The 18,885-nt window shown below is 41.3% G+C and overlaps 1 protein-coding gene across 1 annotated transcript in view; it reads right to left on the bottom strand.

Annotated features, from left to right (window-relative positions):
• LOC104656835 overlaps positions 1-18,885 on the bottom strand; it is an 83,355-nt gene that overhangs the window by 35,474 nt on the left and 28,996 nt on the right. Inside the window, exon 3 of the mRNA XM_030918634.1 lies at positions 2,956-3,080. Within this exon, the coding sequence (XP_030774494.1) occupies positions 2,956-3,080 (125 nt within the window). The remainder of the gene's footprint in view (positions 1-2,955; positions 3,081-18,885) is intronic.

Below are 18,885 nucleotides of genomic sequence, written 5' to 3' on the forward strand. Positions count from 1 at the left end.
TTCCACCAAACCAAAGAAATATTTACAATGTTATCCAGTTTCTTGTTTCATAGGGCATTTCTCTATCAATCTTTCACAAACACTTATTAAGAGCCCTCTCAACGTCAGACACTGTGTTGGGTACTGGAGACATGGAGGAAATATGTACAGTACTTCCCTCTAAGGAGCTCACCATCTAGTAAGCAATTACAAAAAAGGAAAAAATACAGTAAGAACTGGAATGGAAGAGAGTACAAGAGTAGACAAAACAGACAAAAATTCAGGCAAGTTACTTTCTAGTGGTGGTCAGGGAAAGGCTTTCTGAGAAGATGGTATATGAGCGCAGACATGAAAGATGTGAGCAAATGTGCTTTGTCAATTTCTGGGATTTATGCTTGTAGGTTTCATCATTGTTTCTGCTGCCCTCAAGGAGATTGCAAAACATTACACATGCACACACAAGTGCACCCACACAGACACATATTTACTTTTATTTACGAATATAATACCTCTGCCAAACTGTCTAACAGTTGTGTTCTACTGATGACATTCCTGGTAATGATAATAGGTTTGAAGGGAGCAAACCATCTATGATCTCCTGCTCTGACCTCCAGTGATCAAGGACATGCCGACATCTGCTAAGCCTCTGGCTCAGATTGATGGGTAAATCTCTGGTCATGGGAGCTTTATTCTCATTCCAAATGAAGCTAAATGGTCCATAAAATTAAAGTCCTGACCTTTTCATATCATATTCTACCAACCAGATGGAACAACATGCTCAAAAAGAGAAAGACAATCAAGATGTAAAAATATACACACAAAACATACACAGAAAAGACAAACATTAAATTATTACTAGATGTGAATGGCCATGGGGGATATTGTTACCATGGTGAGGTCATGGATAAGAGACTGGATGGGATGGGAGGAAACTATTGGATGGGCATAATGGAATCTGTGGCATTCAAAGGGTGTGATTAAAGACACTAACTCTTGAGCTGTATGTTGATCACAACTTGCATAATCTGGTGCCTATCTTCTGGGCACAGTTCCTGGAACAGCGCCTGCTACATGGTAGATGCTCAATAACTGTGTATTGAGTGACTAGTGAACTGAACAATCAAATGGTCGCTAATGAAGTTTCTTTTATTTCAATTAATTTTATAAAAAGATAATATGTTGACACAGCTCAACATTTGAGTCCAAAATGATGTTGCCAAGTCTTGATCTTATCTCATTACCTACCCATCCAGTTCCTACATCGTACACATCAGACTCCTCCCTTAACCATTTTCATTAGTAGTTTCTTGTTTATCCTTCCAGATTTTGTTTATGCAAATCAAATACAAATATATTTTTATTTTGTTATGCAAAAGATAACACAACACTTTGATATCAACCTTGCTTTTTCACTTAATAATGTCACTTAGAAATTTTTCCACCCTCAACTTGGAGAGTGCCTTCCATTATTTTATTTTATTTATTTATTTATTTATTTATTTATTTATTTTGAGACGGAGTTTCGCTCTTGTTGCCCAGGCTGGAATGCAACGGAGCGATCTCAGCTCACTGCAACCTCCACCTCCGAGGTACAAGCTATTTTCCTGCCTCAGCCTCCTGAGTAGCTGGGCTTACAGGCATGCGCCACCATGCCCAGATAATTTTGTATTTTTAGTAGAGCCGGGGTTTCTCCATGTGGGTCAGGTTGGTCCCGAACTCCTGACCTCAAGTGATCCGCCCACCTTGACCTCCCAAAGTGCTGGGATTACAGGCGTAAGCCACCGCGCCCTGTCTTCCATTATTTTTACAGTTCTCATTATTTCCATTTGCATGGGCATTCCAAAATTTATTAAACCAGCCAATATGGATGGACATCTCTCCTGTTTCCAATTCTATCAAAAAAACAAAGGTCTAGGCCGGGCACAGTAGCTCATGCCGGTAATCCCAACAATTTGGGAGTCTGAGGTGGGCGAATCATTTGAGGTCAGGAGTTCAAGACCAGCCTGACCAACACGGTGAAACACCGTCTCTACTAAAAATACAAAAATTAGCTGGGCGTGGTGGCAGGTGCCTCTAATCCCAGCTACTAGGGAGGCTAAGGCAGGAGAATCGCTTGAATCCAGGAGGCAGAGGTTGCAGTGAAGCCAAGAGCATACCACTGCACTCCAGCCTGGGCAACAGAGTAAGACTACGTCTCAAAAAGAAAAAAAAAAGAAAAAAAATAGATAGTATAAGTTCTCAAAAACAGAATTGCTGGGTCAAAGAGTCCACGGACTGGTAACTCCCCAACTCCCACCATACACAAGGATACGATCCAAATGGAAAAAAGATCTAAATGTAAAAATGAAACCATGAAAGTATTAGAAGAAAACATGGGAGGATTCTTATAATCTTGGAATGGGGAAGGTCTTCCTAATCATTATTCGAAATTCTGAAAGGCTAGGTGTGGTGGCTCATGCCTGTAATCCCAACACTTTGGGAGGCCGAGGTGGGAGGACTACTTGAGGCTGGGAGTTCGAGACCAGCCTGGGCAATAGAGCAAGACTACATCTCTATTAAAGAAAAAGGGTTCTAACTGTCTTCAGTAGATAGTGTTGTTCCCACACTACAGATGAAGGAACAGAGGCTGGGAAAGGGTTAAATCAATCATGGTGATATGTATTTCCCACTCTTAGCTCTTATTGCTCTTATTTTCTGGTACCCATTCTTCTAGCATTGGCACCTCCCCACTTGGTACACTGTTTCCCAAAGAGGATTTTCTGATAATGAGTAGGAAGAAAGACCGTATAAACATATGGAGGCTGCTTATTATCCTCTAAATAGCCAAGATCCTAAATTAGATCTGTTCTACTCCTGCTCATCAGCCTTTCTTTTTCTGTAGCAAGGTGAGAATCCCCCTGGCCTAACTTCTCAATATGGCAAGGTCTTGGTTTTATCCCTGGTGTCTTTGGCCAGAAAGGTGTAAAAGGTCCTTACCCAGTGATGTCACAGCTCAAATCAGCCCCAGATCTTCTTTCCATATTGGGAGGAAAATGTTGGTTTTCTAAAGTTCTTTTTTGATTTAGAATTTCCTCATCTTGACCTTTTGGATTAGATTGTACCTGGAAAACAGAAAAAATATTCTGAGTTGGGACCAGGTCCTCTAAAAAGTCTCTTTCCTATGAAACAGCTAACACATGGAGTTTCATAATTAGAACTTTTTGTTCTTTTTTCTTGAAATGTAAGCTTCTGTTAAAATGCAAGTAGCCCCTGGGAAGGTTTATACTCAAGTTTTATTGACTATGTCCACCTTAGTGTGAATTCATTTAGCAGATTATTTATTTGGAGCATATTTCCTCAGAGGAAGTAGGAGGCAAAGGAGGATAAGTAGAAGAAGAAGAAAACTAAGAGGAGAAGCAGGGGATATACTGACGGGGAAAACAGTGCAGTAATGGAGAAATGGAGACATTACCAGAGGTTTACCTCCCCTAGTCACTTCTGAGATACGACTGGGAAGCACAGGCAGGGTGAAACAAGCTGATATGAAAGGTGCCATAAGGAATGAAGTAAATTAGACAGGTTCTCTGAACCCTGAGGGGAGGCTCTAGTTTAACACCAGAACCAGTCATCTCATTCTTTTCACATATTCTTCTACTTGGTCACTTTTGGCACTGCTCAGGACCCTTCATAAGCTAGAATTAATTTGCAACCAGAAATCAGACCCAACCATTCATAGCATGTAATTGCAGCTGTCCCCTACTGTCAGCAAGCACAAGCTCCCCGAGCAATTTACTACCTGGACAAAACTGCATTTTATAAGCTTCTCTGTTCTCAACTGTCATTCAATATCCTCCTAGATTCCTCGTCTATAAAATCCTAATTCTCCAAGTTAGGATTCCAAGTTTCTTTACAGTGGCCAAGAGTGTCTCTGTTCCCACCGTTATATTGTTATTGCACACACCTTCATTTAGGTTACATGCCGAGTCCTCTGCTGCCCTTTGGTGAAAGTCCAAGTTAAGGCAAAACTATGTTGAAAAGGATATCAGCAAAATGGCAGGCTAGGAAGGGTGAAGCTTTTATTTCCCCACAGACACATATGAGGGGAAAACAAGCAGAAACTGTTTGAACCAACTTTATCAGAACTCTGGAAAACAAAGTTGACAACCACTAAGCAAATGTCCAATCAAGAAAAAGCCATCTTCAAAATGGTAGGAGAGTTTTGTGACATTATTTATTACTCACTCTTACCCCACCCTTCTCCATTATGTGGTTTTGGTCTTGAACTGGCAACAGCCTAGTTCCCAGTACCCTTTCTGGAACCAGAAGGAGCATAGCAGACCTTGTTCACAAATTATTATGTATGTCTGTTCTGGCAGATACTTGAAAAACTGAAACAAAGAGATAGTCTCTGTTTTGCCTAACTCAGAACTCAGGTGAAAAAAGTAGTAGGCACTACTCATAAAACCAGCAAGGCGACTGCAGATCCACAGACTCCTGGGACAAAAAATTACGGGTGAAGATATATAACAGACCATTTAAACCCCAGAGGAGAAGTTGCAGTACAACTAAGTAATTCAGATGCTCAAAAGCAGCCATATATATGAGAGAATTTAGGAAGCCATGTGCATGTCCATGCAAGATGCATGCTCAGAAAAGACCTGAGAAGACCTTAAGCTTCCACCTTGAGCTGATCCCTAGGCACAAAACAAGCTCAGCTAAGTGTTAAAAGAATGCCCTAGGACCAGCCGGGCATGGCGGCTCACGCCTGTAATCCCAGCACTTTGGGAGGCCGAGGTGGGCAGATCACAAGGTCAGGAGATCAAGAACATCCTGGCTAACATGGTGAAACCCTGTCTCTACTAAAAATACAAAAAATTAGTCGGGCATGGTAGCATGTGCCTGTGGTCCCAGCTACTTGGGAGGCTGAGGCAGAAGAATTGCTTGAACCTGGGAGGCAGAAGTTGCAGTGAACCAAGGTCGCACCACTGCACTCCAGCCTGGGCAACAGAGTGAGACTCTGTCTCAAATTAAAAAAAAAAGAATGCCCTTGGATAAGGCCAATCTACAAACACTGACAAAACTGCTGGCATTTAAACAACATCATTGTTTAATCTTTGTTAAAGCATTAACTGAACATGAGCTAATGGAACAGAGATTTCAGTGATCCAACACAATAGCCTCTGCAAAAATAGTTAAGAAAACTCTCAAAACTAACAGACTATTACAGCCTTCAACAACCAAAAAACAAAAAGAAAAAGAAAACAGCAAACCCTGGACAAAGGGAAGAATGTCCTTTCCAGTCACCATATTATAATGATTGGGCATTTGCCCAATTTAAAAAATCACAAAGTATACAAAGAAACAGGAAAATACGACTCATTCAAAACAACAAAATAAATTGACAGGAGCCATTCCTGAGGAAGCCCAGGCTTCAGGCTTAGACAAAACTCTATATGATTTTTTTAAAAAAAAACCTGAAGGAAAAAGAAGTAAAGGAAATCAGGAAAAGAATGCTTTGGTTTGAATATTTGTGTCTACCCAAAATTCACATGTTGAAATCCTAACCTCCAAGATCTTAGGAAGGGAGGCCTTTGGGAGGTAATTCAGTAATTATGACAAATTTCCTCATAAAAGTGGCCTCTTGGCCAGGCATGGTGGCTCATGCCTGTAACCCCAGCACTGTGGGAGGCCGAGGTGGGCAGATCACCTGACGTCAGGAATTTGAGACTAGCCTAACCAACATGGAGAAACCCCATCTCTACTAAAAATACAAAATTAGCTGGGCATGGTGGTACATGCCTGTAATCCTAGCTACTTGGGAGGCTGAGGCAGGAGAATTGTTTGAACCTGGGAGGCAGAGGTTGTGGTGAGCCAAGATTGCACCATTGTACTCCAGCCTGGGCAACAAGAGCAAAACTCCATCTCAAAAAAAAAAAAAAAAAAAAAAAAAAAAGACCTCTTAGCCATGCTGTCCTATGAAAACACAGTAAAAAGATGGCTGTGAAGGAACCAGGAAATAGGTCCTCACCAGGCAGCAAATCTCCTACCTCCTTGATCTTGAACTTCCCAGAACTATGAAAAATAAATTTCTGTTGTTGTTGTTTATAAGCTATGCAGTTCATGGTATTTTGTTAAACTAGCCCAAACAGACTAAGACAAATGACATATAAACAAAATGAGAATATCAACAAAAATAAGAAATTATAAAAAGAAACCAAACAGAAATTCTGGACAGGGACAGTGACTCATGGCTGTAATCCCAGCAATTTGGAAGGCCAGGGTGGGCAGATCACTTGAGGTCAGGAGTTCAAGACCAGCCTGGCCAACATGGTGAAATCCCATCTCTACTAAAAATTAAAAAATTAGCTGGGCATGGTGGTACACACCTGTAGTCCCAGCTACTTGGGAGGCTGAGGCAGGAGAATTGCTTGAACCCAGGAGGCAGAAGTTGCAGTGAGCCAAGATTGTGCCACTGCACTCCAGTCTGGGTAACAGAGCAAGACTCCATCTCAAAAAAAAAAAAAAGAAAAAAGAAAGAAATTCTGTAGTTGAAAACTATGATAATTGAAATAAATATTCACCAGAGATTCAACAGCTAATTTGAACAAGCAGAAGAAAGAATTAGCAAACTTGAGACAAGGACAATTAGAATTATAAAGTCTGAAGAACAGAAAGAAAAAAGAATGAAGGAAAATGAATACAGTCTGAGGGAACTATGTGTTACCATTAACCAGCCTAATATATGTATTATGGAGATCTCAGAAAGAGAAGAGAGAGAAAAAGGGGAAGAAAGGTATTAAAGAAACCTTGGCGAAAACACCTCAAATTTCATAAAAGACACACATCAACAACTCCAAAAAGCCAAATAAACTTCAAGTATGATAAGCTCAAAAAGATCCACACCAAGACACTTTATAATCAATCCATCAAAAGACAAAGAAAGACTCTTGAAAACAGCAAGAGAGATGCAACTCAGTCAGGAATCTTCAATGAAAACACCACAATTGTAAGATTTTTACTAGCACAAAAAGAAAAAAAGAGAATATCACTGAATTTTTCATCAGAAATGCTGGAGATAGGAAGGATGTGGGATGACATTTAAAATGGTGAAAGACAACTATCAACCAAGAATTATATATCTGGCAAAACTTTCCTTCAAAATGAGGAAGAAGTCAAGACATTTCCAGATAAACAAAAGCCAACAGAATTTATTACCTAAAGGACACCAGTGATATTGGATTAGGGACCACCCTACTTTATTATTACCTCATCTTAACTAATTGTATCTGCAATGGCTTTATTTCCAAATAAGGTCACATTCTGAGGTACTGAGAGTTAGGACTTTAACATATGAATTTTGAAGGGACATAAATCAACTCACAGCATTGTTTAATGAAACAGCTTTATAATAATTTTTAAATGTATTTTTCTTTTAAATCCTTTAGGAGAACTCTTTATTTCTTCATAAAGCTTTGAGTTACGTCTAACATTCTTTAATTTTGACCCAAAAGGACTTCCCTTTTCATTTCTTGTGGGGCAGGTCTAAATGGTAATAAATTCAGGAGATCGAGACCATCCTGGCTAACATGGTGAAACCCCATCTCTACTAAAAATACAAAAAATTAGCTGGGCGTGGTGGTGGGCGCCTGTAGTCCCAGCTTCTCAGGAGGCTGAGGCAGGAGAATGGTATGAACCCGGAAGGCGGAGCTTGCAGTGAACCAAGATTGCACCACTGCACTCCAGCCTGGGTGACAGAGCAAGACTCCATCTCAGGCCGGGCGCGGTGGCTCAAGCCTGTAATCCCAGCGCTTTGGGAGGCCGAGACGGGCGGATCACGAGGTCAGAAGATCGAGACCATCCTGGCTAACATGGTGAAACCCCGTCTCTACTAAAAAATACAAAAAACTAGCCGGGTGAGGTGGCGGTCGCCTGTAGTCCCAGCTACTCGGGAGGCTGAGGCAGGAGAATGGCGTAAACCCGGGAGGCGGAGCTTGCAGTGAGCTGAGATCCGGCCACTGCACTTCAGCCCGGGCGACAGAGCGAGACTCCGTCTCAAAAAAAAAAAAAAAAAAAAAGAATAGCTATTATTTAAAACAAAAGGGAAATAACAAGTGTTGGCAAGACAGTGGAGAAATTGGAACCCTTGTGCATTGACTGGTAGAAATGTAAAACAGTGCAGCCAGTATGGAAAACAGTATGGTGGTTCCTCAAAAAGGGAAACTTAGCATTATCACATGACCCAGCAATTTCATTTCTGGGTATATACACAAAAGAACTAAATGCAGAAACTCAAACAGGTAACTTGTACATCAGTGTTCATAGCAGCATTCTTTGCAATAGCCAAGAGGTAGAAAAAAAACCTGTGTCCATCAATAAATGAATAGATAAATAGAATGTAATATATACATACAATAGAATATTACTCATCCTTAAACAGGAATGAAATTCTGGTATATGCTACAACCTGGATGAACCAAAATACTATGCTAAGTGAAGTAAACCAGACCCAAAAAAAACCACATAACCAGACCCAATCCAAATATTGTATGATTACATGTGTATATTACTAAGAATAGGCAAATTCATAGAAACAGAAAATAGAATAGAGATTACTAGGAGCTGAAGTAAGGGTGCACTGGAGAGTCATCGTTTAACAGATATGAGTTTCTGTTTGGGATTGCGAAGTTCTGGAAAGGATTAGTGGTAATGGTTGGACAACGATTTGAATGTATTTGGTGCCACTAAACTTACACTTAAAAATGGTTAATGAGGTAAATTTTATGTTATGCATATTTTTCCAAAAAATGTTTAAATTATGTTGAAGACAAAATGTGTTATTTTCTTTTTCTTTTTTTGCAGGAAGGGGATTCAGGGTGTTAAACATTTTTTTAAGAGATGGGGTCTCACTCTGTTGCCAAGACTGGCCTCTAACTCCTAGGCTCAAGGGATCCTCCCACTTCAGCCTACCAAGTAGCTGAGACTAAAGTCACGCACCACCTTGTCAGACTTAAAATATGTTTTCATGACCCTCTCAGACTATCCACTAAGTGTCATTTAACTTTCTTTTCTTAACCAAATTTTATTGAACACTAACCAAATGTCAGCTCTCTGGTGGGTCCCCAGCTTTCAAAGATACATAAAGGATTCTTCATAAAGGACATTATAATCTACTTAGAAAGGCATGGAGGTAAATTAGCAGACAATACCATATGGATAAGTACCATGATATTGGTAAGGATAGGGACCTTGGGAAGCACATTGCTGGAAACATTTAGCTTAGATGAGAAACGTCTGGGAACACTTTTGAAAGAATGTAAGTGACTGAGCTGAGTCTCAAAGAACGTGTATTAGTTGGCCAGGTGAAATGGGGAAAGGGCTTCTCAAACAAGAGGAGTAACTTGTAATAAGATAAAGAGAATATGAGGAGATCGAAAAAAAACATGGAAACTTATGAAGTCAGTAGAAATGGGGTGGGAAGAAGATGAATATTGGAGAGCTGGATGAGGCTCAGAAAATTAATACCTTGTATGATATGGGAGTGTACACTTTATCCTACAGGCAATGAGTAGCCATTCTATAAGAGTTCAGAAAGAGGAGTCGGCTGTATCTTTGAAAGAGACTTCCTGGCTGCATTGTGGAAAAGGGACAGAGGAGAGGTTCAACTCTTCATTTAAAGTGAGGACTGATGAAGGACCTGAAGCAAGATGGTGGCAACAGTCACAGAGGCCAGTGGACAAGAGTCAAGAAACGTTCACGATAAAGACACAGAAGGCCAGGCATGGCGACACATGACTGTAATCCCAGCTACTCAGGAGGCTGAGGCAGGAGGATCACTTGAGCCTAGAAGGTCGAGGCTGCAGTGAGCTGTGATCACACCACTGCACTTCAGCCTGGACAACAGAGTGAGACCCAGTCAGTTCAACAACAACAACAAAAGTTTAATTAGCCAGGCATGGTGGCCTGTGGTCTTTTTTTTGAGATGGAGTCTTGCTGTGTCACCAGGCTGGAGTGCAGTGGCACGATCTTGGCTCACTGCAACCTCTGCCTCTCGGGTTCAAGCAATTCTCCTGCCTCAGCTTCCCGAGTAACTGGGAATACAGGTGCCCGCCACCATGCCCGGCTAATTTTTGTATTTTTAGTAGAGATGGGGTTTCACCATGTTGGCCAGGATGGTGTGGTCTTAACTACTCAGAAGGCTGAGGTGGGAGGATCGCTTGAGCCTAAGAGGTCTAGGCTGCAGTGAGCTATGATCATACCACTGTACTCCAGCCTGGACAATGGAGTTGGTCCCTGTCTCTAAAGAAAAAAGAAAATGACTCCAAAGGCCAGTGGTCAGCTGGATGTGGGTGACAGGAAGACTCTTACTCAGGTTCCTAGCTTGAGAAACTTGGCAAGTGGTGGTATAATTCATAAAATGTAGAAACCTAGAAGAAGAAATAGTTTTGATACAAGGGAGATAATAAGTTCCGGGATTTTTTGTTTTGTTGTTTATCTTTGTTTTGTGTTGTTTTGTTTTTGAGATGGAGTCTTGCTCTGTCACCCAGGCTGGAATGCAGTGGCACAGTCTCAGCTCACTGAAGGCTCCACCTCTGGGGTTCAAGCGATTCTCCTACCTCAGCCTCCTGAGAAGCTGGGATTACAGGCACGTGCCACCACGCCTGGCTAATTTCTGTATTTTTAGTAGAGATGGAGTTTCGCCACGTTGGCCAGGCTGGTCTCGAACTCCTGACCTCAAGTGATCTGCCTGCCTCAGCCTCCCAAAGTGCTGGGATTACGGGTGTGATGCACCATGTCTGGCCTTTAGGTTCTGTTTGGAAATGTTGTATTAGAGGTGATTGTAGGGCAGGAACAGATGGCTATTTAGGTGTGGAGTTAGGAAAAAAGCCTGACATACAGATATAGATTGGAGGGTGCACTAGACAGAAAGGAGGATCTGCCTTAAGTGAAAGGAATTAATGTCTAAATGTAGAATCCCATTATTAGAAGTAAGTTTACCCCTTCCACAGCAGGGGAGATTAAGGAATGGAGCAGCTCCCCTATATGACATCGAAATCAAATCACATGGGCAGATGCGCACTCAACATTGTGTGTAATAAAGCTTATTAGAATAAACCGAGCATGGGTAAGCCTGGAAGCTTTCCGGACTGGGTTTCATTCTGAAACAAGAAGGACTTCTAATACATATCTTGTCTGTGGCAAAGCAAAATGCTAAATACCTTCTTATATTTTAGATGAATTCTTTGAGAATCTTGTTGGCAACCAGAAAAGCACAGCTAACCAAAAAAAAGAAACAAAATAAAATAAAAATAAAACAAGTGTTGGTGTGTTATATTCTTTTTTAAATGGGCGTTCATTATCAATTTCCCCACATCTGTTGTTTCCTTCTACTGCGGACAGAAATTCTTCTTCATAAAAGGTGGATTCTATATGCAGAATTTCTAAGGAACTGGATCACATCATATATGGAAGAAGACTGGGCTTTGGAGTAAGAAAATCCTAGCTGAATCCTGTTCCAACCATGTACACGGTCATTGTCAAATTCATTTATTCACTCACCCATTCATTTATGCATTCATGCAGCAAACATGTGAAGAGTACATTTTATATGTCTTATCCTATATACATATAATACTGAGTAAAGAGTCACAGTTCTTGCTCACGGACCAGTGAGAAGGAAGACATAGAAACACAATTACAGCATAGTGTCTGTGCTGGAAGAGTGAGGAAGATGGTGCACCTGACTGCTTTAATGAGACTGGAGAGAAGGAAGAAAAGGTAGGGAAGGAGGTAAGAAGTATGAGAGAGTAAAGGGCCCTGGGGACATAGGAAATACAGAAAGAGAGATTGACAGGGAATTCCTAGTAGAAGGAACTACAAGAACAAAGTCAAGGAGATATAAGATAGTATGGAGTTGGGTTCCAGGAGCAGCAAGATATTTTTGATAGTTGGACAATAGGGTAGGTCATGAGTGACAGGGATGGGTGACAAGGCTCGATGCACAGTCAGGGGCAAGATCATGTGCACTCTGCCTATTTTGTTGCCCGAAGGTATCATTGAGGCGTGTTCCTCATGCTCCTCTTAGACTCTATAAATCCTACTATCTTCAGTAAATAGCTCTTTTTCATTCTATTGCTGTCTCCTACTCTCCGCCTAAGAAACTCCCACTCATTATTTGGGGACCTTGACACTGTGTGCACAGGTTTCTCACTAAATTTTGTGGCATCCTATGTTAATCAGGGTTCTCCAGGGAAACAGAACCCATAGGATATATATGTACAGAGAGAGATATTTATGTTAAGGAATTGGCTCACACAACTGTGGAGACTGTCAAGTCTGAAATCTGTAGGCCAGCAGGCAGGAAACTCAGGCAGGGTTTTTATATTGCAGTCTTTTTTTCTATCATTCTTTATATAGAGACAGGGTCTCACTCTGTCACCCAGGGCTGGAACGCAGTCATATAATCATAGCTCTCTACAGCCTCGAACTCCTGGGCTCAGTTGATCTTCCCAACATTCCTGAGTAGCTGGGACTACAAGCGTGCACCACCACACCTAGCTAATTTTAAAAAAATTTTTTGTAGAGTTGGAGTCTTTCTATGTTGCCCAAGCTCGTCTTGAATTCTTGGCCTCAAGTGATCCTCCCACCCTGGACTTACGGGTATTAGCTGGAACTTAGCTGGGATTATGGGTATACTGCAGTCTTGAGGCAGAATTTCTTCTTCTTTGAGCAACCTCAGTCTTTGGTCTTCATGCTTTCAACTAGGTGGATAAGGCCCTCCCACATTATTGGGGGCAAGCTAGTTAATAAAGCCGGAAAAAAAAAGATTATAGGCCAATGGTTCACACCTGTAATCCCAGCAATTTGGGAGGCTGAGATGGGAGGATCACCTGAGCCCCGGAGTTTAAGGTTATGGTGAGCCATGATTGTGCTACTGTACTCCAGTCTGGACAACAGAATGAGATCTTGTCTAAAAAATAAAATAAAATCACATCTTTAAAAAAAACTTTACAGCGACATCTAGACTAATGTTTGACCAAAAAAATGGGCACCATAACCTAGCCAACTTGACATACAAAATTAACCATCACACATTCCCTTGAGATTTCAAACTCTCTAGATATATCAGGGAGGGGCATAGCAGGAAACAGAATTCACTGAAATGAATTTTATGGAAGAACTATTTTTAAAGGTATCATCAGATTTTTTTTGAGACAGGGTCTCACTCAGATTTAAAGGAACAAACAAGAGGTGCCAAGTTACCTGTCAAGAACTGTAAAAAATCTGAGATTGTACCTTATTTGAAAGTTAACAAGATAGCCTGTTAGTTTCACAGGCGCTGGTAGAAGACACGACACTCCTGGGTCAACATGAAGGACAGTTTATTGCTCATAATAACAGCAGTAGCCAAAGCATCAGCATTTTTTTTTTTTTTAGACAGATTCTCACTCTGTCACCCAGGCTGGAGTGCAGTGGTGTGATCTCCACTCACTGCAACCTCCACCTCCCAGGTTCAAGCACTTCTTCTGCCTCAGATTCCTGAGCAGCTGGGATTATAGGCATGCACCACCACACCTGGCTAATTTTTGTATTTTTAGTAGAGACGAGGTTTCACCATGTTGGCCAGGCTGGTCTTGAACTCCTGACCTCAGGTAGGTGATCCACCTGCCTCGGCCTCCCAAAGTGCTGGGATTACACGTTAGAGCCACTGCTCCCCACCAGCATCAGTACTTTTATTCTAGTTTCCCAGGCCCTAATTTCCATGAAGAGAGTGACATGAAAAGAGCCAGATAACAACTATACATGCAGTGGGGTAGGTTGAGTTACAGGAGAGGGAATTCTGAGCTTAGGAAACCCAATCTTTTGTAATAGGCTCTAAATAGGTCCGCCCCTTTCTCTAGAGGAAGACAGTATCTTTCTTGTACTAGATAGTAAATATGACTGCCTTTTGCTCCAGAGACTCTATCTTTATTTTCCAAGGCTACTTAGTATACAAACCTCCTTGAAAAGGCATTAGTATCTTGCATGTAAGATGTGCAGAAACACGAGAGACCCATGGAGAATTATCTCTCAATAGTACCTAGAAACCAGTGGTGGTAAAAATCTGTTACCGTTCATAGGGCCAAAATCCAAGAAAAAATACAGTTATCTAAGCCCAGTAAGAGCTGGAGGCATGGAAAAGAGGCCACTCATTAGGAAATTCAGTCACAGAGAGACACAGGCACCAGAGAAGCAATGCTTAAGCAGGGAAATAATAGAAAAGAAACATTTCAATCTCTATCTTCCATTTTGATTTTTGGCCAGTGACACCAATTGGTCAAATCCAACATGAAGCCAGCTAGCAAGAAAGCCTCAATAATACAGTTCATAGGGGTCAGTATTCTAGTGTTCAAAGCAGCACTGGGAGAAAATTGGAGAATGTATCTGCAATAATGGAGGAGAATGGTACAATTGATGATCCCTTTAATATCTCAGCTTGAAAGTTTCTTGATTTTCTGGGATTAAATCAGCCTCACTCCACTCATTCTATTTAAATCATCCTCTCTCAAGGTTAAATGGAATTTATCAACATACAGGACTCTTCCACCTCCAAAATATGAAGCCTTAATCTGTCAGTCTCTGACCACAACTAAAATACCAGCTGGCTGACTCTGTTTTTCTCAGTAGACCTGCTCTGTTTTGAACACCACTGTTTCTTGCATTCCATTTGTTTTTCTCTGATTCCAACTTCCTTCTTGTTGAATTACTCCATTTGTTAATGATTTCAGAAAGAGTCTCTGCATGATGAACATTCAGTCTTTTGACTGTCTGAAAAGGTTTCTATCCTAGCTGCCATCTTATATGATAGTTTAGCTAGGTATATGTTAGTATCCTGCGTATTTCCTCTCAGAACTTTAAAGATATTATTCCAGGTTTTTGTGGGGTTTTTTGGCCTCTGTTCTTTTTTTCTGTATTTGTAACCCTTACCTTTGATGTCCTTGAGTTTTTCTGTAATGTGTTTAAATAAGGATTGCTAGAATTTATTCCCTCGTAAGTCAGCTTTCTTCAGTTTGACCAATCAAGTTGTTTTGTTTTTTTTTTTTTGAGACGTCGTTTCACTCTTGTTGAACAGGCTACAGTGCAATGGTGCAATCTCAGCTGACTGCAACTTCTGCCTCCTGGGTTCAAGCGATTCTTCTCCCTCAGCCTCCTGAGTAGCTGGGATTATAGGTGCCTGCCACCATGCCCAGCTAATTTTTGTATTTTTAGTAGAGATGGGGTTTCACTATGTTGGTCAGGCTGGTCTCGAACTCCCGACCTCAGGTGATCCACTCCCCTCAGCCTCCCAAAGTGCTGGGATTACAGGCATGAGCCACCGTGCCCAGACGGAGCAATCAAGTTTTTTATAATCCTTGGAAATTTGTCTTTTTAAATATTCTTTCCTCCATTTTTTTCTACTTTCTGCTTCTGGAGACTCCTATTAGACGTGTGTTGAATACTAACTCCATGATTCAACTTTTCTTTTATATTCTTTATCTCTTCTTTTTGTGCAATCCTTTGGATAGTTACCTTACAGCTGTGTTCCAGTTCACTAATCAATCATTAAGCTATATTTTTCTATTATTTAACCCACCTATTCGGTTTTAATTTCAATACAAAAGTTTTTCATTTCTCTAAGTTATATTTGATTCCTTTTCAATCTACCTGGTCTGTCTTTACAGAGTCTTACTCTTTCCATATGATTCCTGTATCTTATCTTCTTTCATTCTTTTAATCATTTTTCAAAACTATTTACTTTATAATCTTTTAAAGATCACTCTATAAAAATCAAAGTTTTAGAAATGCAATTATACTATGCCTGATAAATCTTTGCATAGTGGATTATTTCTCTATGCGGTTTGAAATTTAACTATGAGCTCATCTTCAATAGGGATTCTTTTCCCTTGCGAGTTTACTGAGTTATGGAAGTGTGTTACATAGTGGATTTATATCTGCATCTGCCAGGCACAAGCAGGATTTCATTGTTCTGGCTCAGCTTTTATACTAATATCTCCTCTTCAAATTAAAACAATAAGTATGGGATAAATTCAGATTAAAACGTCTGAACATGGAGGAGACATACATTCCCTTACAACTTCCCTGAGGATTTTTTAGTTTCCCCTTTCACTGAGGAGTAGCTCCACCAGAGCCCTGGCTTGATTTAGGTATCTCAGTTCAGTTTCCTGACTAACGCTACCTCAAGGCCATATCTTCTTCTTTTTTTTTGAAACAGAGTTTCACTCTTGTTGCCCAGGCTGGAGTGCAGTGGTGCAATCACAGCTCACTGCAACGTCCACCTCCCAGGTTCAAGCAATTCTTCTGCCTCAGCCTCCCAAGTAGCTGGGATTACAGGCACCTACCACCATGCCTGGCTAGTTTTTAGTAGAGATGGGGTTTCATCATATTGGCCAGACTGGTCTCGAACTCCTGACCTCAGGTGATCCACCCGCCTTGGCCTCCCAAAGTGCTGGGATTACAGGCGTGAGCCACCGCGAGTGGCCATATCTTCTATTCTTACACAGGTGTTAAAAGCCAGGAAACCAGCCATAGAGTATATATCCTGCTTTGGTATTTCCTTGGCGAAGGCAGCAGGTTTACAGATCCAGACTTTAGTTCCTCGTTCAGTTTTGGCACCCAAGAACACCATTTCTATGTCTTTGCAGTAGAAAAGGAGTGGCAGAGATCTTCACTAGTTCATTCTGCCATGATGCTAAATTTGTCAGTTGCCCTGCATTACTGCTTCATTCATGTGTCTAATTCCTTCATTTCTCCATTTGCTTCCAGGAACCTTACTCCATTCGTGGCTATGGTGCCATCTCTGTCCAGCCTAGAATCACAGTACACCATTCAACCACTCTACTTCCTATGAACTAACGTTGTAGACCTCTTTCATTCTGCCTTGTCCACTTTCAAACCATTCCAGATTGGATCTATCCAAACATCCTCTTCCTTACACCATACCCACGAGAAGCACAGCACATGGTGCAAGCATAATGGACTTTGGAGTAAAACAGAGCTGATTTTGAATCTCACCTCTGCCATTTTCTTCCTTTTTTTTTCTTCTTCCTCTTTTTTTTTTTTTTTTTTTTTTTTTTTGAGACAGTCTTGCTCTGTCGCCCAGGCTGGAGTGCAGTGGCACAATCTCGGCTCACAGCAAGCTCTGCCTCCCGGGTTGATGCCATTCTCCTGCCTCAGCCTCCCTAGTAGCTGGGACTACAGGCGCCTGCCACCACCAAGCCCGGCTACGTTTTTGTATTTTTATAGAAATGGGGTTTCACCATGTTAGCCAGGATAGTGTCCATCTCCTGACCTCATGATCCTCTAGGCCTCGGCCTCCCAAAGAGCTGAGATTACAGGCATGAGCCACCATGCCCAGCCAGTTCTGCCATTTTCTAGTTGGGTAACCAGGGACAAGTTATTCAACTGATCTAAGCCTCCATTTTCCCTCCAGTAAATGTAAATGATAATATTTATCTCAGTGTTACTGTGAGAATAAAATAAAATAGTGAAGGTAATGCATTTACTATGCTCCCATCACAGTTAATAAATGGTAGCTATGATAAGATTCTGTAGAATATCTCCAGACTGGTCCTTCACAAATAGATTTTTTTAACCTCAGCAAGACCCTCTGTGAGGTTTGGGAACCTTTCATGTGCTGCCTTTACCATTCCCCACAACTGCTCTTGCAAATGTGCAACATTTTCTTCAAGCCATGGCCAACCAGCAGCTAACTTTGCTTCCTGTTTCAATACTGAGAGTATCAGGTGACTTCGCCATTAATTTACTGCTCCCATGTGTGACTTGACTAGAACTTGGTCTTTTATCTCACACAAAAATGTTGGAGTATATGCCATGTGCCAGGCAGTGTACTAGGACCTGGGGCTACATCAGTGAACAAAAGAAACACATTTCTGCCCTAGATAGTTTACATTCTACTAGGAAGAGAAACACAACAAAAAGCATAACTGAGTAAATTGTATCCTACAAAGTAGTAAGTGCAATAAAGAAAAGTAAAGTGCTGCCAGGCATGGTGGCTCATGCCTGTAACCTCAGCACATTAGGAGGCCAAGGTGGGTGGATCACCTGAAGTCAGGAGTTCAAGACCAGCCTGACCAACATGGCAAAACCCTGTCTCTACTAAAAATACAAAAAATTAGCCAGGCATGGTGGTAGGCGCCTGTAATCCCAGCTACTTAGGAGGCTGAGGCAGGGAGAATTGCTTGAACCCGGGAGGTGGAGGTTGCAGTGAGCCGAGATTGCGCAAATGCACTCCAGCCTGGATGACAGAGTGAGACTCCATCTCAAAAAAAAGAACAAAGAAGGAAAGAAGGAAGGAAAGAAAGAAAGAAGGAAGGAAGGAAGGAAGGAAGGAAGGAAGGAAGGAAGGAAGGAAGGAAGGAAGGAAGGAAGGAAGGAAGGAGAGAAAGAAAGAAAGAAAGAAAGAAAGAAAGAAAGAAGGAAGGAAGGAAGGAAGGAAGGAAGGAAGGAAGGAAGGAAGGAAGGAAGGAAAAAGAAAAGAAGAAAAGTAAAGTTCTGGCAGGATTATAATTTTAATAGGGTCATCAGGAAAGATCTCAGTGAAAAGGTAGCCTCTGAATAAAGAAGGTGAGGGAGTAAGGAAACAGTAATTGCATGGCCCTTGTGAGAAAGTGCTTGGAATGTTTGATAAAAGCAACAAGGCCAGAATGGCTGAGAAAATATGAGTGAGGTAGAGAGCTACAGGAGGTAAGGTCAGAGAACCAATGAAGGACCTGTTTGTATAGGGCCTTGCAGTCCATTTCCAGGATGTTGACTTTCACTATGAGTGAGATGAAGAGCCTTTGGAGGGTTTTCAGTAGAGGAATATGAAATGTGATATGTCAAATAGCATTACTCTGGTTCACAGCTCTAAAACGGAGCAGGGAAGCCATT

Source organism: Rhinopithecus roxellana, chromosome 15 (assembly GCF_007565055.1).
Source record: "Rhinopithecus roxellana isolate Shanxi Qingling chromosome 15, ASM756505v1, whole genome shotgun sequence".
In the NCBI taxonomy this organism is placed as follows: Eukaryota; Metazoa; Chordata; class Mammalia; order Primates; family Cercopithecidae; genus Rhinopithecus; species Rhinopithecus roxellana.